The sequence below is a fragment of the Castor canadensis genome, chromosome 9 (genome assembly GCF_047511655.1).
Source record: "Castor canadensis chromosome 9, mCasCan1.hap1v2, whole genome shotgun sequence".
Classification (NCBI taxonomy): Eukaryota; Metazoa; Chordata; class Mammalia; order Rodentia; family Castoridae; genus Castor; species Castor canadensis.
The window spans coordinates 125583108-125604871 of NC_133394.1; the positions used below are offsets into that span (position 1 = coordinate 125583108).

Genomic DNA, 21764 nt, shown 5'->3' on the forward strand with positions numbered 1-21764 from the left:
GGAATACAAGGAATTTGGAAGTCTTCTGATCACAGGCTGCACCAGTACTATTAACACTTTCACCATAAAAAAAAGGTAAATATTTGAGGAGATAGATCTGTTTAACCTTATTGAAACATCATACAATGTACATATGTATCAAAATTTCTCAAGTACCCTGTGAGTATGTCAATGTTTATGTTTTATGTATCAATTGAAAGCATAAATTTAATAAATATGTAATAAAGTAAAATAAAATGAAGTTTTTTACTTCTCTGTTTATCTGAATTTATTGCTTTTTTCACCAGTAATGATAATAGTATTTTTTACTCACAATTTTATTTCAAAATGGAATTTCACAAAATTTCATAAAGACTTTGGTGAAAAGATATGAATGACTACCCCAAACTGCAGCCTTACAAATAGGCAAAATTTAATAACCTTTGTAACTATCAGTGAGAGAGCCTAGGACGATATCTTCCCTATCCCACCACCTGCCATCTACCAGCAGGTCTGGGTTCTTACCTAGAAACCTGTACATTGTTAATATTAAAAATTTCGAGAGAGCCCCTTACGAGAGCAGTAACATTTATTTGTTTCTAAAAGATGTCAAATTGAGTTTGCTAGGTATGTGACACATGGGCTATCATGGCATCATGATTCTTCCTTCAGTCATAAATCCACAGCACTCAGGGCCACACAATCCTCAGGGAAAATATCTAGGCAGCCATCACCATGTGATCCTGATGCATGGATGACACATGCAGGAATTTCAGGTGCTCGGGGTTCTTGAGCCTGCTCTGAGAATGAAAGCACAGACAGACTCTAACAGCAGAGGTCGGAAAGATTTTATTTATAGAGAATTTAGTTGGAGAAAAGAGAAGAGAAAGACTGCATATTGGGGAATGCAGGGGGACCCAGAAACTGGTGATCCCATGGGCCAGGGTAGGGAGTGGGGTTTTATAGCCTATTTGCATTGCCTGATGGGGGGGAGATGCCTTTCAGATGCAAACAAGTGTTTCCTAGGGAGGAGAAGTGTCTCCTTGACCACTTATCACCTTTTGGGACCTCCTGCAGTCTGTCCTTCAGTCCTTCATTCCCTCCTCTCAATGGTCACCCTAACTGCTGTTAGGGATAGGGACGACAAAGTCTATTCAGTAACTGGTTCCTGCTGACAGGGGGTGATGAAGGGGCCCCCAGCATCAGGGCTGACCATGAGAGGAGTTGCCAAGGGGACCATGGTAGTAAGTCATTTTCATCTCCACCAGAGGCATTTGTAGTTTAATGGATTCTAGGCGAGAAGAAACAAACTTGACAAGTAAGTTTAAAATGTAAGGCCCAAACACAAGCAAGAGAATAATGGCAACTATAGGTCCCAGAAAGGGTAGGAACCAGATCCTGGAGGGGAGCCAGGATTTTATTTGGTCCCACACCTGGGTAGAAACCTGAGTTTCAAGAGATTGCTCCCGGAGCCATTTAGCCTGTTGGAGAATGTAGTCTGCATGTTCCTCTACAATGCCTGAAGTGTTTATATATGTGCAGCAGGAGGTATTCACGATGGCACATACTCTGCCTTGTTTGGCCAAAAGAAAATCTAGGGCCAGGTGGTGGTCCATGACCATACAGGCAAGGGACAACAAAGACTTTTGCATGTCCTTAATAGCAAGGCCTACCTGGTCTGAGGTGTCCTCTACCACTTTGGTTAGGTTTTTTTGCATTACATGATTGGCAATCACCCCATAACTGAGTCCAGCAAGGGCTGCAACTAATGCTGTTATCCCTAAAACTATTAAAGTAACCTCTCTTATTTTTATGGGAAGCTGTTCCTATTGTAGTTAGCATTTCTCTTTTCTTCTAAATGGCTGCATGACCATGCAGGATCAGGAAGGTATACTTAGAATCTGTATAGATGTTTACTTTCTGTTCTTTTGACAGTTTTAGGGCTTCTGTTAGGGCCACTAATTCTGTCAATTGAGCACTTGTATTAGGAGGAAGAGGATCTGATTTGAGGGTGCCAAATTCTGTCACAACTGCAAACCCTGAATATCTGACAACATTCTTGACAAAGGAACTGCCATCAGTGTATAATTCTAGATCTGGGTTTTATAAGGGCCGATCAGTTAAGTCAGGTCGGACAGCATAATTTTCCATAAGTACCTCCTCACACGAGTGCTCAGGATTTCCCTCTGCCTCTGGTAGAAGGGATGCAGGATTTAGGCTCTGACAGGTCCTTAAAGTTATTTCTGTCCCTCCCTGAAGCTGGGCCTGATATTTAAGTAGATGGCTGTCAGATAGCCAAAGTTCTCCTTTTGAGTTTAAAATTCCCCCTAGGTCATGTGGGATATAAACTGTTAGGGGATGGTTTAGGATAAGTTTCTGAGCTTTAAGCACTAGAAGGCTTACTGCAGCCATTGCTCTGAGGCATCCTGGCCATCCCTTGGCTACCTGATCTAACTCTTTGCTTAAGTAGCCTACTGGCTGGGGAGTGATGCCCCAGAGCTGAGTCACCACGCCCAACAGTCCTCCCTTTTCATAGACATATAATTGAAACTTGTCTTATATTGGGAGACCCAGGGCAGGAGCTGTCATAAGAGCCTTCTTTAACCTGTGGAATGCATTTTCTGACTTGTCATCCCATTCAATAAAGGGCTGGGGATCCTTCTGTGCTTCCTTAAGGATTTGATATAAGAGCCTGGCTAGGTCTAAATATCCCAGGATCCAAATTCTACAGTATCCTGTGACCCCCAAAAAGGCCCTCAATTGTTTTAGAGTTTTAGGTAGAGGAAACGTCAGGATTGGACGGATTCTGTCTTCTCCTAGAGACCTCATCTCTTTCTGTAGGACAAGACCTAAATATCTAACCCTAGACTGACACAATTGGGCTTTTTTTTTAGAGATTTTATAACCTCTATCTGCTAAGAAGTTTAGTAAGGACTCAGTGGCTCATGAAATGACAGGCTCATTTGGTCCACAGAGCAGGAGGTCATCTACATATTGTAGCAGAATAGCTTATGGATATTGCCATTCTGCCAAGTCTTGGGTTAGAGCTAACCCAAAGAGGTGGGGGCTGTTTTTGCATCCCTGGGGGAGGACAGTCCAAGTGACCTGTCCAGACAGATATCTGATGCTGACTGAGTTAGAAATTTATCTTTTAGGACGATTTCCTCTTCCTGTGACTCGGGTTTAATGTTGGTATGCTTTTGTAAAGCATCCTTAAGTCTCTGTAGGAAAGCTACTGGAATTTCTAAGGGTGCTTGCTGTACAGCTGTGACTTGGGAGTACTTAAGAGGTTTTACCTTGGCTCTCCTTAGACCCTTAGGAATGCAGTGGATGAAATGGTTACAACTCCATTCATCCTTGTCATTTTCAGGGTCCCACTTAGGGTCATGCCTAGGCACTGCCTGATCTCCTGTTGGAATTAGGAATTGAGGCTCCTTTCTAGGTATCCAGTACCTTTGTCTTTCTTATTCCTCCCCCTCCTCCTCCTATGAGGGCCCAGTCTGAGACAGGGCTTTTATCTAAGTGATAATTGTCTCCAGCTGTGACTGCCTGATCTAGAACCCACTGTTTCTCCAGAGAAGTGAGGGTCTGAGATAGCAATAGCATTACATCTTTCCAGCTCAGTTCAAAGTTTTGGCTGACTTCTCTAAATGCCTGGATACACTGATCTGGATTTTCTGTGTAATATCCTAAATCCTTTTTTATTTCTTTAAGTTCACTCACTCTAAAAGGAGCATGAGCTCTGTCCCCTCCAGAAATTAACTGGAGGGGATAGAGTCCTGTGGGATAGTGTCTAGTGTGTGAGGTAGCTGGGTAAGGGGGTAGAAGGGGAGCTGATGGAGCATTAAATGGGTTTTTTATTCAAGGGAGTTTGGGGGCTTTTTGCAAAGGGTTACCATGGTCTGGGTATCTAGCCTGCATTTGTTTTGCCATTCTGGGTGGTCTCTTAGGAAAAAGAACAGTTGAACATGGAACTTTGGTCCATTTTCCCTCCTTTATACAGAACATATCTAATTGAAGAATGGTATTATAATTAACGCTCCCTCCTTCTGGCCATCTTTCCTCATGTCCCAGAGGATACTGTGGCCAAGCCTTGGTGCAGTAAAACTTGAGTCACTTTTGCTGAAGACTTTCTGGATCAAGATCTTTCCAATGTTTCAATAAGCAGGCAAGGGGGGATCCTTCCTGGATCCTTGAGGCTTGATTTCCCATCTAAAAACGGAAAATTAGTCACCTTAACAGAGGTTTCTCATTTTATCTAAGCATCCCCAGATGAGGAGAAACTCTAGTGGGAGAGGGCGTCCTGCTCTCCCTTGCTCCTTCCACTGCCACTCGTGGGTAGAGTTGTGGAGGATTTACAGATAGATATCTCAGTTGCACCCACCCCCCCTGAGATGATCTTTGACCAATCTCTCATCTATTTTGACTTGCCTGTTTGCCCTGCAACCCAGGTAGGCCTAGTTCTCCTGTACCAGCTGAAGGCTTGTAATTTAAAAAACAACTCTATCAAAGTAACCAAGAGGGCTTGCACGGCCAGAAGGAGGACCCCTTTAGAGGCATGGATGGGGACTCCTGATGAAGTAGACTTTTGTTCCCCTATATATCCTGTGAGGCATATATACTTTCTATGAAAGGAGAGAGCATCTGAGGTTTTTGCCTTTTAACTGTTTTTTTTTTTTTCTTTCCCTGAGGGCAAGCTGTGGAACATGTTTAACCAGTTAATCTGATGCTTGACAAAGACAGTTAAGCCTAAATTGGAGATTATCACTTTCTGATGCCTGTAGGGATTTTTCCCAAACTCCCTGAAGAAAGAAGCTCACTGCTATTTACAGCAAAGGCAGGGAGGGGGACATTCATCCTGAACTGCCTGGAGAAAGGGGAAGGAGAGGCTGAGGTTGGGGAAAAAGAGAGTTTCCAGGCTCAACACATGAGGGATTATTGATCTTTCCTGCTGTCCAGGTCAGTCCTGTCCAAAGGCAGTACTGGAGCACTGGAAGCAAGAGGTGACCTCCACTCTTGAGCCACGGAAACCATGAAGGAAGCACAAGAGATCTGATTGTTTGCCATGGACATGGCTGGAGGGGTCCGAGACTTAGCTGCCTTTGGGGCCTCAGGGTGGGTCAGGAAGTTGTGTCTCCAGCCTTTGGGTGACACCAGGGAGTGCCCCAGTCAGAAAACCTTTTGTGGCTTGAAGACAAACTTTCCTTTCCTCTGGCTATTTTCAGATCTCCCCTTAAGCTGGTCAGATCTTGAAACAGAGTGTTAGCATTTAAGGAAAGGAAAAAAGAAAAAGCCTTAGTGCACTGAAGTTGAGTTCTGCCCACGTAGCATTGCCAGTGCAGTATAAACCCCTGCCTGGCCTCTGAGTTTCCTCAGATTGCCTGCTGTACAGCTGTAGTGGGCTCGAAGTGTTTCCTCAGTTTCCCAAGGGAGAAACCCTCCTTAACAAGACAGAGAGAGAGGGAGAAAAGGTCAACCTGAGAGTTCCACTGTAGCTAGGCCGTGGTGGGGCGGAGGGGGGGGTCTCTCCTGGAAAACAGACTCCACCAGAGTGCCGGATGCTCACGGTCACATTCCTAGGCAGTCTTTCCCAGTTTGGCACAACCTATACTGACCTCAGGTGCCAGCCGGTACCTTCATGGTTGCCAAATATGATGCAGAGATGACACGTGCAGGAATTTCAAGTGCTTGGGGTTCTTGAGCCTGCTCTGAGAATGAAAGCACAGACAGACTCTAACAGCAGAGGTCGGAAAGACTTTATTTATAGAGAATTTAGTTGGAGAAAAGAGAAGAGAAAGACTGCATTTTGGGGAATGCAGGGGGACCCAGAAACTGGTGATCCCTTGGGCCAGGGTAGGGAGTGGGGTTTTGTAGCCTATTTTTGCATTGCCTGATGGTGGGAGATGCCTTTCAGATGCAAACAGGCATTTCCTAGGGAGGAGAAGTGTCTTCTTGACCACTTATCACCTTTTGGGACCTCCTGCAGTCTGTCCTTCAGCCTTTCAATCCTAATTGTCCTGTGAAATGTTCCCTATTTGCTCTCTCAGCCCTAGGCAGATTTACAGAGAGCTGATGAGATCAAGAGATTCACCTGTCTTTATCTCAATACAAGGCAATATAGTGATCACAGAAAAAAATGTGACATTAATAATCAAAATATTACAGTGATTCTGAAGGAAAATATCATAACCGAGGCTTCTCAATACTTGAGAGAAATCGGTGGCATAAAATTAAAGAAAGACACAGGGAAGCCTTCTTCCTATTGATTGATTATGTGAATAATTACTCCATATTTATTTTGAATGTGTCATGCAGGATGCCAGGAGAATGGTAGAACACATATGCTCTGCTCTCAAAAGTTTCAACCCAGAGTGAGAGCTATGTTGTTGATCTAGGGAAGAGTAGAGCACAATGAAGGAATGGAGAAAAACTAAAGAAACAGGACAGTCAGGAGTTGTATTTAGAGTGAGTTGGCAATGGCATGACGTAGTTTTGTCACTTAACTGTTTAATGCAGTGTTCCCTAAACTTCAGCTATGATCAGACCAACTGTATAGTTATTTAAATAAGATTTTAATTTAACTTAATTTAATTTTATTTATTTATGTATTTAATTACTTTTTTGTTGAGACAGGGACTTGCTATGTATAACTCAGGCTGGCCTCAAACTTACAGTCCTCCCTCCTCAGACTTAACTTGTTTACTTTTAAGAAACCTTTTTATTTTAGGTAGTTTTTGAATTATAAAGAAGTTGTACAGATCGGACAGAGTTCCCGTATCCCCCACACTTGTTTTCATAACATCTTATGTTAGCATGGAACATTTGTTACCATTTGTGAACCAAGTCTCATGCATTATTATTACTTAAAGGCTATAATTTATTTTCAATTACATATTTTTCACTTTTTATATTCCAGGATTCCATCTAGAATTCGCACATTACATTTGGTCCTCTAATCTCTCTAGGCTTCTCTTAGCTGACATAATCCCAGACTTTGTTTTTGCTGACCTTGTCAGTTTTAGAGAGTATGGGTCAGATATTTCATAGAGCATCTATTATTTGGGGCTTGTTTGAGGCTTTTCTCAAGATCAGAATGGGGTTATAGGTTTTTCAAGGAAGACCACGGAGGTAGAGGTGCACTTCTCATCACATCATATCAGGATTATGCACTATCAAGATCACTTATCTCTGTAGTATTAACTTGTTTATTTTTCTCTTCAGCCGCCTTTACACAGTAGAGTTCAGAACAGAGTTTTGATGGACTTTTTTTATTTTCCAATACATTTTCACTCTTTTCCCTTCATGTTTCAGTTGACTAGCTTCAGGTTCACTGATCTGTTCCCTGGCTGTGTCCAATGATGAGCCTGTGGAAGGTATTTCTTCACCTCCGTTATGTTACTGTCATTTTATTTCTAGCATTTCCATTTAATTTCCTATAGTTTCCATCTCTGCTGAAATTCTGTGTTCATTCATACTCTCCCAGTTTTCTTATAGAGACTTACCAAATTAATTATGCCATGTAAAATTGATCTGATGCTTCCAACATCATGGTCACATCTCGGTATAGATTTATGTATTGCTTGGACAGTGTGCTGCCTTCTTACTTCCTTGCTTGTCTCAGTGAAAACTGAACATAGCACTGTAGAGACTGAAGTAAATAATATCTCTGTTTGGAAATGAGAGCAGCTCTTCCTGAATTGGATTTAAGCTTTGTTTTGCCAGGATACCTTCAGAACTTCACAGGCATCAAATTCTTCTAGACTTCAGCTTGTAATTATGATGGGGACTGGTTTGCAGGAGAGCTTTTAGCCAACTTACTTCTCTACATTCTAAAGGGAAGCTTGTTATTGGGTGTTTACTGGCTGATGATGGCAGACGCAGGATTTTCTGCTGCCTAGATGCAGCCTCATATCACTGCATCTTGGGGCTTTCTCAGCAATCCTTCTCTGGCAGTGTTAGCAGATTTTTTGTGATCGGACTCAGAAGGTTCCTTGAGCCTACTACAAGGTAGAGTATTTTCCTTTTCCCAGCCCCAGTGGGTCTTGACCTATGACCAGAGCTATCCTTTACTCTGTGGGCTAAGATGTTTTTCCACAGGGAGAAGCAGGCAGGTGGATTTCCTGGTTTCCCCAGGAAGTGACCACTCTCCTCCCACAGGCCTGAATCATAAGAGAAGCATTCTGCTTTTTCCCACATGCCCCTTGTCTTTTTTGTGAGCTCCCAGTGGAGAGCTATAGCAAATAGCCTGCCAAGGTGTACAAGCTCCCCTCGTGTCTTCAGTTGCCAGAAGCTGTAAATTCTCACATTTGCCCATATTCCACTTTTAGCAACTTTCCTCTTAAAGTTTAAAATTTTTATTTAAAATCTTCTTTTAGCAACCTTCTTTTAAGTTTTATTTTTTTTTTCTTTTTCCAAATTTGCATGGAAGCCCTATTTCCTGTCTGTGACCTTTCAGGTGAGTCAGGTGTCTTTCTCTAAAAGTGTTCTTTCTTCAACTTCAGGTTCACAGTTGTCCTGGGAACTCAGCTTTCTGTTGGATTCAAGAAAATATATGATTGTGCACATCGTCTTGCTTTTTCTTTCTGTTACGATATAAGCAATGCTTTTCCCAGTTTTTACCCCTATGCAGAAACCAAAAGTTCCTAGTACATTTTAAATGTGTGTATAAATAATCTTTAATATTTATTCTCATCCACCTCAGCTTGCTAGTTTACTACTAACATTTGAAATATCAGACTGTACTTTAAGAAAACTGGATTGGATATCAAGGAACCTGGGTTATACCCTTGCTCCCTTGCTTTGCCATCAACTAGGTGTGTGGAAAATTATTTAAACACTTTGGATTTTGGTCTTCTTATCTGCAAAATGAAGGTGCACATCACCTTGAGCCCTAAATTCTTTTCAACCTCTTATTTCTGTTGTATTTCATATTTTTTTTTGGCAAAACATATGTTTTCACATGATTTAAATCGTGTGTCCATTTTTTACTAAATGGAAAGATGAAACTAAAACCCACAGAGACAAATTTTCCTTATAAGCCAACTACTTTCTGGCAGCAAATTAGGTCTTGATCAATTGCACTAAATGCTAAGTATTATTTTAGGAAACAATGATGGCAACCTAAGACTTCCTGCACTTTTCTTGCCAAGAAGTACATTAATTTCAACAATTTATCAAATTCTTGGCAAGATATAGATCCAGATACTAACTGTGACTCCAAAAATTTGGAAAAAAATGACTTTTTCTCTAACTTATAGTTGTAGAATTATGTCTCAGATTTTCCAGAAGAAGTGGAGTTTATATTTCAAATTGTATAGGGTATACATAGTTCTTAAAATATGTGTGTTACATGTTCATTTCATTAATCATTTTTACACTAAAAGGGGTATTCAAGTTCACTACATGTAGTTGTATTAATGTTTATCTTTTTAATTTTTCTACTTAATTCCTGATTTAAATCAGAAATACAATTTTCCTGTTGAATTTTTAACAATAGAAAGATACAATTTAATGTAATTCTTCACAGTGAAAAATATGTCCTAGCATATTTTTTTTTCCTTTGGCTTGTCATCTCACTGAATGTTTCCAGAAGAACTTTTGATTGTTTTTAATCTACTCATCTTTTCTTGTTCTCTAACCTCACTTGATAAATGTTGACATAGAATGTTGCAAATGTCAACAATCACATGTTAGAATAATTACATTTATATTTGTAAAATACAGGCTTTAGGCTGACCAAACCACTGACCTTCCACCCTGAGCATTCCCTGTTTATCATGGAAAAGCATTGCTTCTGATTGATCTGCAAAGTAGGGCAGTTCTAGGTGAAATATCTGAGACACAGATCCCTCAGCTTCCAGGAGTATTCTAGACTCCAGGTGACCTCGCAGATGTGCTGCACCCAAACCCCTACTCTCTCTCTCGTGGAATGTGTCCCATCCAAGTAATTTCTATGTAATTCTTCTTGTTGTCCTGTGAACTCCCTGCAATCAAATTTGTTGAGTGAGACCAGGTATAGTGGTCTTTAATCTCAGCACTTGCAAGGCAAAGGGAGGAAGATTTCAAGTTCAAAACCACATTGAACTCCATGTCTCAAAAATAGCATTTTCTTTGTTGAATGTACATTCTGCTCAAAAGACCATGAATGATGATGTTATGAGTCATATTCAAAAATAACTAATGTAGTTTTTGCTTTTCATATGCTAATAATTTCAAGGAAAACAAGTAAATGCACATTATGAGTGTCAAATCTGACAAACTGCAAGCTCTGTGGTTTTAAACACTACATCGCTACATATATTCAGGGCTTTATAGCAATGACTGTCAGAATTATCTGAGGAAACTACTAAGTTGGAAGCCTTAGCTTTCAGTGTATGAATTGGAATTTTCAGAAGACTCAACAGTGATTCTGATGATCAGTAACACTTTATAGTTTAACAACTTATATAGTTTGACACTTTATAGTTTAACAAAAACCATATATTTTTTTAAACTTTATAGTTTAAAAAAAAGAAAATATTCTTCACCTTTATTTTCATTCTGGGTGAAATAGCAATAATTGCGTGGGGAGGAAATGCCTTAACGAATACTTTAGATAAAAAGAAGGTGAGTCTCTCACCCAAGGTTGGTGTCTTGATGGTGTCAAACATAAATGGAGAAGGGTAACGGCCCACATGCACATGGGTGAATGTGCAGATTGCTTGTTCCTTTTCACTGTGAGTGCACTCAGTAACCCACGCCACCACTAATCAGCACCTGGCTCTCTCTTGGTCATGAGGATGTGGTCAGGATTGACTAAATTCTGTGAGGTGAACAGTCTTCATCATTGGTGTTAAGACTCGTTCTCTTCATATGCATATGGACAAAGTTACTATGCCTTAATTATGGGTGAAACAACCCATGAACAAAAACAACTCATTGATAACACTAGATCTGAGAAAATTTCTGAAAAGTATTATAGTTTTAAAGCCTTTCCTTTATAGGCAGGCCAAGTCTAAATCTCCCTCATCTATGTCCTACTTAGTTATAAATAGTAAGTTCACTGATATCTAGTTTAGTTTGAAAAAAATCTTGTCCTACCTCTACCAAAGTAATCAATTTAGTCATAATATGTTTACTGCATTCGTGTTATGCACTTTTCTCAACATTTGGAACAGACACATGAACAAAACAGAGAACCTCCCTGCATTTGGATGGCCTGTTGCCCACAGCTGTATCAAAATTACTTCTTTGGGGGTGGGGTTGCTCTACTGCTTGCATCTGGCTAGCAAGTTTAGTCATTTAATTAATGTAATCATTCATTCAGTAGTGATTCCAAAATTTTGTAATCTAACTCTATAAATTAACCCATATAATGCACTTTGTAGGTAATGTGTTTCTTTTCCCAGATAACCTAACAGTAACTCAATTCAAATTCCTCTGCTTCCAGGAAGAATTTAGAATGAGGGTAAGAAAATATTTCGGCTTCCAATAGAATTGAGCATTCATGGCAAATAGCCTACTGTTTGTGTAAAAAGACATATATTCAATAGCTGAACCTGGTGGCACATGATCCCAGCTACATGGGAGGCTGAAACAGGGAGGACTGCAGCTCCAGACCAGCCAGAGTAAAAAAACTCTGAGGGTGGTAGTGTGTGCCTGCCATCCCAGCTACAGCAGGAAGCATAAAATAGGAGGATCATGGTTTAGGCAGGCCTGGGAAAAAAGCAAGACCGTGTCTTAAAATAACCAGAGAACAAAGGCTAGAGGCATGGGTCAAGTGGTAGAGTCCCTGCTTAGCAAGGCAAAGCCCTGAGTTCTAATCCCTGTGCCACCAAAAATCAAAGGCTTTATTTTCATGCTGGCATATTAGTAGGCAGTGGTTGAAGGTGGTATTGGATTCTGCTCTTTTCCCATTGCCTGGCATTGACACCTCCATTACCTGATCTGCTCTATCAGAACATCTTCTCAGAGAAGGAGTATAAATACATGCTGCACTGTGGGAAGACTCCATACAAGGGCTCTTTAGCATCTGGATGAAGTTCAAGCTAGCTCATAATCCCGTATTGCTTCCACATTCCTTGCCTGCCTCTTCAAGTGTTTGATTTGTTCCTATCCCAAGGCAGTGATCTAGTAGCAGATTTTTACACTTTAGTGAGAATTTTACTCAAATGTTTCCAATGTGAGGTATTTGTGCTTTGTCTTATTTCTTCTTACATAAAAATGTCATGGAAAGGAATCTTGGAAGGAGGAGCGAATTGAATTCCACCTGTCTGTTCCCAGTTTCCATTTGTTCTGTCATTGCCTAAAGCTATTAGATCTTTTTTATTTTAAAACTTTTAAAAATCATCCATATTCCCTATTTTATCTAGTGTCTTTGGTTTGTTATTGGTTATTGGCAATGTAGATGGTTTTATTAAATTCCCTAAGGAAAATTTTATGAGATTCATTAAAGAATTAGCAAAAGTATATATTTACTTTTTGATATTTTATAGCAATGTTCCTTGAACTGATCTCTGAAAAGAAAAAACCACCATGACTAAAGAACACTCTTAGAAGTTAGACACTTGACTGGGGATATAGCTCAGTGGTAGAGTGCTTGCCTGGCATACGTGAGGGCCCAGGAAAAAAAAATTGGACACCTTGAATTTCTTTTTTTATGTTTGATATCTAGCTACACTTAGCATGCTGTATATTAAAGTAAAAACTTTGCAATTTTTTATTAGTTCACTTTAAAGTAATAATTATAAACCCATCACTATACATGTTAACATAAATGACATTTTCATTAAAAAATAACTATGTTTTCCAAAACTACAGCAAAAAATGAGAAAAATGGTATTGTTTAAAGTTTTGAAATATTTTTAAGATGGGATTTCATAAAAACCCATCTGGAGTCTCCTGTCTACTATATGCTAACGAGAATCTGAGTGAATAAGGTATAGAACATTCTAGCAGTGTTACAGGACCTTGTCTTCCGGGATTCCTTGAAAGGGCTTCAGGGAGAGCTTGCCTAACACACACACACACACACACACACACACACACACACACACACATACACACACACACGCACACACACGTGCACATCCTCATATTTTGAGAATCACTGCCACAAATAATAACAATTTAACTTAAAGAAATACTAGTAGCATCTCACTATAGTGCCAACTAGAATTGCAAAAGCAGGACAGAGTTTCATCATGGGAAAAGTAAACATAAAGTACATACTTTCAGATTTTCAGTCTCATAACTTGATATTTACTTGCTCAGGTGCAAAGATGGCAAGAGACAGAGCTCTCCCAGCATGGCCAGTTCTGTTGCTGCCAGGTGTCTGATATTGTTTGCATAACCAGAATGGTCCTGGTGAGTAGAGGTAATTTGGCCTTTAAAGTAGACTTGTGTGTAAATGGAGAAATGATATCTGTTGAAACTATTCCAGGAATGGGAGGAGGGGGGATGAAGGGGAATGGTGGAGAGGGTGAATTCAAGTATGATATATTTGATATATTGTAAGAACTTTTGTAAATATCACAATGTACCCCCATTCAGCACAACAATAAAAAATAAATAAAACCTTTATTGCTCCCATCCTTAAGGAAAGATTATGTGAAGTATGGTATCAGTATATTTTCATTAAGATATAATGAGTGGTCTTTGTTTTCGTTTTTGAGTTAGGGTCTCACTATGTAGCTCAGGCTGGCCTTGAACTCATGGTCTTCCTGCCTAGGCCTCCTAAGTGCTGTGACTTACAGATTTAATGAGTGGGTTTTTTAAAAACCCATAAACTAATCAAATCTAATGACAGAAAACCAATAGCATGTCAGAGTAGTGATGCCTGTTAACCATATTTCAAGATAACTGAAATATGAAATGAAAATATAAGATATCTCATATTTCTTTCATAGCTACTAATTATGAGGGTTTATTGCCTACATTCATAGTAGACTAATAAAAATGTATAGGTAATACTTAAATCATCTGTTTTCCTATTTCAATTTTTTTAAATTGATACAGAAAGATATAAAAATTATACCTATTATCAGGGTACCATGCAACGTTCAATACATGTATCCATCCTTAATATTTAAATCAAGTTAAACATATTTATTTTACCATATTTGTGGTAAAACTTTCAAAACTCTTCCTTCTAGTTTTTTGAAATGTATATTGCATTATTGGTATACAGTCATGCTACCATGTACTAGTATACCCCAGAGCTTCCTATTCCTATCTTAGTACCTCTGATTAACATTTCTCCATCTCTTCCCTCCCCCCACTTCTGTGCCTGGTCACTGGTCGTCACCATTGTCCTCTCAACTTCCATGAGATCAACTCCTTTAAATTATGCATGTGAGTGAGGTCATTTCTACTCATGTTGCTGAAAATGACAAGATTTCATTCTTTGTTAGGGCTGAATAGAATTCCATTGTATATATGTACCACATTTTCTTTATTCTTTCATAAGTTGATGAACACTTAGGTTGTTTCCATTTCTTGACTATTGTGAATATTGCTGCAATGAACATGGAAGTGCTGCTGTCTCTATAACATACTGAATCTATTTCCTTTGGTTATATACCCAGTAGTAAGGTTGCTAGATCATACACTAGCTCTATTTTTAATATTTTGATGAACCTCTATACTGTTTTCCATAATGACTGTGTTAATGTTCATCCCACCAAGGATGGGCAAGGTTTCTCTTTCTGCACATCCTTGCCAGCACCTGCTGTTTTTTTGTCTCTGTAATATTAACCATTCTTACTGGAGTAAGGTGATGTCTTCATTGTAGTTTTGATTTGCATTTTCCTGATTATTAATGACATTGAGCATTTTCTCATGTACCTTTTGGCCATGTTTATACCTTCTTTTGAGAAATGTCTACTTAGGTCTTTTGCCATTTTTAAATTGGGACTTAACTTTTTTCATATATTCCCTGAAATCTATATATAGATACTTTCGAGACCTATGAACCCTGGGTTAAGGAATGTTTTAGATAGCAATGGTTCTCTAAGTATAATCCTCAGGACTCAAGCATCTAAATTACCTGAAAACTTGTTAGAATTACAAATCTGAGGGGTCTTTCCCCACTCAGTGAATCAGCAACTGAGTAGGAGCGGGGTCCAGCAATCTGTGTTTCACACTGTTTGGGAACCTAGGTCCTAGCAGTTCATTCTACTCAGAAGAAAACTGCATCCTGTGGTAAGGAAAGGGTAGTGAAGGAAGATACATACTCAAGAACTGGGGTGAAGTAGAGTCTTTCTACATGCAAATGTCACAGAATATTAGAGAAAGAAAAGGGGCCTTGGAAATGAAGCATGGCATACTGTTTATGTTAATTGAATTACAACTCAACCATGTTGATAAATATGTCAAAAGCTTCTAAGTTTGAGAATGAGTGTTAGGTTGTATATGAATAAATGATGACTGGTGTCATAATCACCTATCTATATGGATGCATGTAGGTTAGGACAAGAATAACAAGTCTCAAGCAGTATATTTTAGATCCCAATTATAACCAGTCCTTTCATGTTTATATTAATAGAATTATTGTTTTATTTGTTTGTTTGTTTACTGAGGTGCTGGGGACTGAATTCAGGGGCTCCTGCATGCTAGGTAAGTGCTTCATCACCAAGTCACACCCCCAGCCTTCTTTTCATCTTTAAAAGAAAGAAAAATGAGACACATATTAAGGAACTTGCCAAAAGTCAATAGAAAATTAGTCTGAGTCTGAGCTAAAGACTTGGGACATTCAACTCATAATCTAAGCAATGAGATGTACACATATTTTGAGATGGGGGCAGGACAAGATCTTTCCATGAAGCCCAGGCTGGCCTCAAACTCACGATCCTTCTGTCTCAGACTATCAAGTGCTAGGATTATTTTTTCGTGTGCCACCATGCCCAACTTGATCCATAGTCTAATACTGATGTACATGTCTTAAAATAGGAACTTCCCAGGCTATATTATGGTATTTTATATGTTCCAATCCCAGAGTCTTCTCTTAAAGGCAGATTGGTCTCTGAGATATGAACTACTTAGGTAACTCCTTAGAGTTGAATGTAACATTTTGTTCAATCATCAGGAGTTTCAATGTAATTTCTTTACATGCTGTTCAAAGCATTGCACATTCCAAAAACACAAGGCAAGAACCATTCTGACCTACAAAGACAACTTAAGACATTCATTGAAACAATGTTACTGAAGCCAAAGTTAATTACATCCCCAAATACTATCTGAGAACAAACAGGTAGGAGTACTGTTTTCTTCAATGGAGACATGTAATTCCATATAACAAGTTGAAATAAAAGAAAAGGAACTTAAATATGGATGGGGGGGTGCTGCTTTCTGAAAGTACCTACTAATGAATAATGGAACATACTTCAAGGAATACAACAGAGAAGATTTATTACTTAGGATACTTTGAATAATTTCTCATGGCATGATTTGATTTCATAGTGGTATAGGTTTGCTAGCTGTTATGTGAGGAAAGAACTACCACACCTTTAAATGATGGTTAATCTTTCAAGTTGCTCTTTTCTTTCAGATAATGCTCTCTAGGAAAAACCATGAAAAACTGGTGTAACCTGGAGTAAAATTTGCTCATAATAATCTCAATATAATGCTAATTTCTCTGCACACGAGTATTCCCATCCACCATTTTTGCTTATCAGATGTACGAAGAAGGATGATCCCAAACTGAGCATAGTTGGGAATATGCCCACCTCTACATGTGAGGAAAAGTCCCTCCTGTATGAATATGGCTACAGGTCCTCAATAAAAGCCCCTTGTTTTCTTTATTCTGGGAGAGGCACTGCTTTTAGAATTATCTCTGATGCTTCAGTATTATCCTTACTTACTGTAAGCAATTAGCCTCCCTTCACTCTTTTGTCTTCTGGTTATATTTTTGGGCTTAGAAATCACCAAGGACAGAAACCATAGCATTCAGTTAAAATTTGCATGTCCAGTCTGCTATTCTTGGACTTTATTTTCATATTTTAGACTTAGTAAATTTTTAGGATCTTATGGTGGAAATACTTGTTTAGCATATTGTCCAAACCTTTCTAAACAGGCCAAGTAAATTTAGCACAAATATTGAAATGGAAAATGAATTCCCTAAAATATCATTTATTTCCCATCATTTTAGTGAAATGATATTTTGTTACTAGTATAATTAGGTATAGAAAACTTTTTAATTTTTCATGCAGGTTTTTTATAGAGAAGACTAGTAAGGTTAAATAAAAAAGGACCTTGCACAAAAGCCATGGGACTTGCAAAAAAAAATCTCAAATGGCAAAAGAATATTTAACCAGTGCTACACAAATAAGAACAGAGAAAAACCAGAAGTGAGGAGAGATCAAGGTTATTTTTCAAGAAATATGTGCATAGCCATAAAAGACTGTAATAATGAGAGTGCCCTTTTATTTGTTCCTACTGTTCTCCTCATGAGGAAAACTTTTGAATAGACTTCTGAACGTTACATAAAAGAAAGAATTAAGAAGTCTAGTCTATCTGCCACAGAGAATTGTGAAGTCATTACAAGTTTTCAAAACTGAAAATGTCTAAAATAAATGACTCATGGCTCTGGGAAAAACTCATTGCCAAAGTCCTCTATGAGGGATGGATTAAAAGTGCTGTAAACCCTCACTCAGAGTCAGCAAATAACTCAAGTAATGTGTATGGCAAAATTAATACAATCATAGAATAACCTTGGAAAGAAGAAAATAGAAATTACAGTGTAAACTCTAAGATTCAGAAAGGAAGTATAGCAATCCAGCAGTGCAATCATTCTTCATTCCTTGCTCTTTATTGACTGAATATATATTGAACTCAGGGCCTTGCATTCTATACTTAACCATGCCCCCAGTCCCTTTTGCTTCACTTATTTTTTATATAGGCTCTCACATTTTTACCTGGGGCTTGCCTCAGACCACCATCCACCTACCAACACCTCCTGAGTAACTGGGATCAAAGGTGTGCACCATGCCATCCAGTTTATTGGTTGTGATGGGGTCTGGTCATCTTTTCCCTGGACAGGCCTGAACCTCTCAGTCTCCACTTCCTGAATACCTTGGATTACGGGTGTGAGCAAGCACATCTAACCATTAATTCATTTTATATTACTTTTTTTTTTTTGAGACAAGGTCTTTCTATTTTGCCCAGGCTCGATCCCAACTCCTATCTTCAAATATCACATATTTAGTGACTTGAATTAACAACTACTTATATGTGCAAAGTTTCTAGGGATAAGGAGTCTGGCAAATTTAGCTAGTTCTTTGCTCAGGGTCAGTCTCAGAATGCTGAATTGAAGATGTCAGATACTTGAGTCTTTTTCTGGAACTGTGGATAGGGAAAGATGTAAGTTCAAGCTCCACCAGTCTGTTGCCAAAGGCTATTTCCCAGCTGTAGGACTGATGTCCCCATTGTTTGGCTACCTATCATCTTTTGGAAGCTACACTCAGACCCTGGCCACATGACCCTTATATCTCAGGAATGAAGAAACTTCACCTTCCAATTCTCTCTGACTCCTTCCTGAGACCAGCCAAAGAAAGGGCAGATCCACTACAGAAAACTTCTTACTTTCTCAGCAACTCTGCCATACAGTGTAACCAGAGTTAAGTCGCTTATATTCATGTAGTGGAAATTACACAGTATTTATGATAGGAGGGTGGTAAACCTTGGGGGTAATTTTAGAATTCTGCCTACCACAGAGTTTCATGGAATGAGAGAAAACTGTTTTGGAATCACACAGGGAAAGATTTAAAAATATAACTTCACCACTAGACTTTCAATAGGTGCTTAAGTACTTGTTAATTTAATTATGAATAAGTGAATAAATGGGCGAATGAACAAGGAAATACACAAATGAATGCACTTAATATTCCAAAACATGTTTTCATGAAGAATGAAAAATAATAAAATTGAATTGGAGGATACCTACAAGAAAGACCTGAAATTATACATAAAAACTCACTAAGTTGGTACTGATTATAAATTATTTTGGCAGTACTGGGGTTTGAACTTAAGGCCCTGTACTTGCTAGCCAAGTGTTCTGCCATTTGAGCCACACTTCTATTCCTTTTTGCTTTTATATTAGTTTGAGTAGGATCTCTTACTGTATATAAAATGGGATTTAGACATTTCAGAATATTAGGACAGAAGTTAGCCAGAAAATAATATGCTATTACATTAATAGTATATTGACCATCTGTCAAATTTTTCCTCCTTCTCTAAAATAACTTTTTTTTTTTTTAAGTATTGTGCAAACAGATTTTTCTCTAAGAAAATCTGTAAGGTCTTGAATGTATCCTTAATTTTATCTGAGACCCAGATGCCCCCTTGTGGTCATATCTAGTCATTAGCAGGAACAAAAATTTTCCTGGGCCTTGAAAGTGAAGAAAGGCATTGCTCTCTTATATTTGTTGAGGATTTCAGTATACAACGAAATAACCAAAATTAAATCTAAAAATTAATATAATAGGTTGTGGTGCATTTAAACATTTTAAACAAATACACAAAGGAGTATAATTTTATTTTTTAAATGAAACCATCAAAACCATAAACGCACAGTATTTTGATAAGTGTACAGTGGGGAGCTTCCTGAGACAGTTCCTCTCTGTGATTATGGTAGGCAGTTTTCATTTCCTTACACTCTAAGCATTTGTGTCTTTGGGAGAACAGGGAGGAAATTTTGTCCTTCCCTTCTGTTCCAATTCCCTACTCCAGAACCCAACCCCACCCTGCTCAGTCTGTGAACAGATAAATCTTCTCAAATGACCTCTCTAAGAAAAAAACCTTGCTATTCAGCACAGCACAGAGCTTGCTCTGTTTCATTTCTTCTCTCCTATTACTCTTGGCCCATAAAAAAGTAAAATTGAGACAGTGCTATGGATGGGAGATAGAATTCAGTCAGCGATGTCTTTTCAATTCCATGGACATAAACATGGGGCTTGAGGTATTCACGAGCCATCCAGATGGACAGTTGAGGTCCATAATCAAAGATTCTAATTCAAAGAGATGAAGTCTAGTCATGTGAAACTGAATTTTAACACCAGTTCCATATTTCTCTGGGTCCATTTGACCAGAAAAAAAATATTCTTAACCTTGGCTACATCTGGGGAGGTTTATGATTCTGTTTCCCAGGGCTCACCCCAGGCTAATTCAGTCAGAATTTCTCAGAATACATCCAGACATCTCCTGCAAACTCTAATATGCAGCTAATTTGAGAACCACTGGACTGAGCACAGGAGGATCACATAGGTGATTCAAACTGGGGAGGGAAACCAGGGACACAACTGAAATTCAACAAAATTGGGTTTACTGAGTTATTTAAACAAGGGAGACTACATGCGAGAGGCCAGAGGAATAGTGAGTGTCTCATTAAACAAAGGCAAAGATGGGTTTATTTTAGGGCATGGGAGTAGGGTGGAGCTTAGTGCTTCAACAAGCACAGCACAAAACACAGCTGTGTTCAAAGGAGTCCTCCTCAGGTCCGCATTGCAAAGGGGATTCAGAGCCCTTTTTCCCTGGGCACATAAACATTGTGATATATGTGCCATGGTGTATCCAGAAACCCTTTATCTGGAACTCTGCATCTGGGTTTCAGGTTGAGAACATTTTTCTGTGTCAAAGTGACTTCCATTCTCCAGGCAAGAAAGGACTTATTTTTTTCTTACTGATATGGTTTCAATTGGCAATTTTTCGAATATCATGTGATTTTGGAGAACAACATTTTTTAGTGTGTCAGAAAGTAGCAGATACTCAAAGAAAGGGACACTTTACAACTGCAGTGTATTTGGATGGGAAATATTGATTCAGGTTAAATTTGCAGCTGGCTTTATCTGGATTGTTATTCCAACTTGATGAATAATGGGGCAGATTTTTATAATCTATTCTTCCTTTTTCAAACATGACATATATTCCCACAGTGTTGCTTCTGAATGAAAGATGGGACAGGAAAAGATGGTCCTGATAACTCATCAATGTGTAAATGTTATTTGTGCATTAATTCAACAAAGAGTTCTTGAATGCCTTCTATGTGTTGGCTCTGTGAAAAGTACTGGAAATTCACAGACAGGAGAAATTCAATACATTTCCTCTAGCTGGCTGGAGAAAAACAGTGTTCAGAAGTGAATTTAGGAGTAAGATACAATGGACAATGAATCCAGTCCTGTGAATTAAGGAACCCGGAAAAACCATTCCCAAGGTTATGGGATAGAGAAGACTGAGGAGGGGATGGAAGGCTGGCTGAGGTATAGAATTGAAAGTAGAGTCATCTGGAGACAGGGTCTCACCATGAGGCCCAGGCAGGCCTTGAACTCATGACCCTCTTGCTGAGCCTCTAGAGTGATGGATTACAGGTATGCACCACATCTACCTGAAAACAGAATCATCTGGATTCTAGTCCAGGCTATACCAATGACTGGGCATCATGGAACTCCAAGTTGCAGTTTTCTCATTTGTAATATAAAGATAACAAAAAGTAGAACATTTATTGAGTGCCAGAGTTGTAAGAAATAGAAACACATTAATGAAAAAAAGAGACACACACCCTGTCCCTTATGTATATGAACATAGGTGAAAGCTTATTTGCAAAAACATAATTAGCAACCACAATAAGTAAATTGTTGAATATGTTAGATAATAAATGTGTGGGGGGTGCCAGTGGAGGAGACAAGGAGAGGTGGTAAACTAAGAACTAAATATGTGACACCTGTGAAAATGTGCAAACCACACAGGGTACCTGATAAGGTCAGAGCACAAAGGTGAAGCCTAGGGAAATCCCCCAGCAGCATACTTCTGCCTTT

At 38.9% G+C, this 21764-nt stretch overlaps 1 protein-coding gene across 1 annotated transcript in view; it reads right to left on the bottom strand.

The window, feature by feature from the left end:
* Positions 1–5724: 5724 nt before the first annotated feature.
* The window catches only part of Dthd1 (death domain containing 1), a 78970-nt gene continuing 62930 nt past the window's right edge, over positions 5725–21764 (bottom strand). Inside the window, exon 10 of the mRNA XM_074042491.1 lies at positions 5725–8509. Within this exon, the coding sequence (XP_073898592.1) occupies positions 8483–8509 (27 nt within the window). The 3' untranslated portion in view covers positions 5725–8482. The remainder of the gene's footprint in view (positions 8510–21764) is intronic.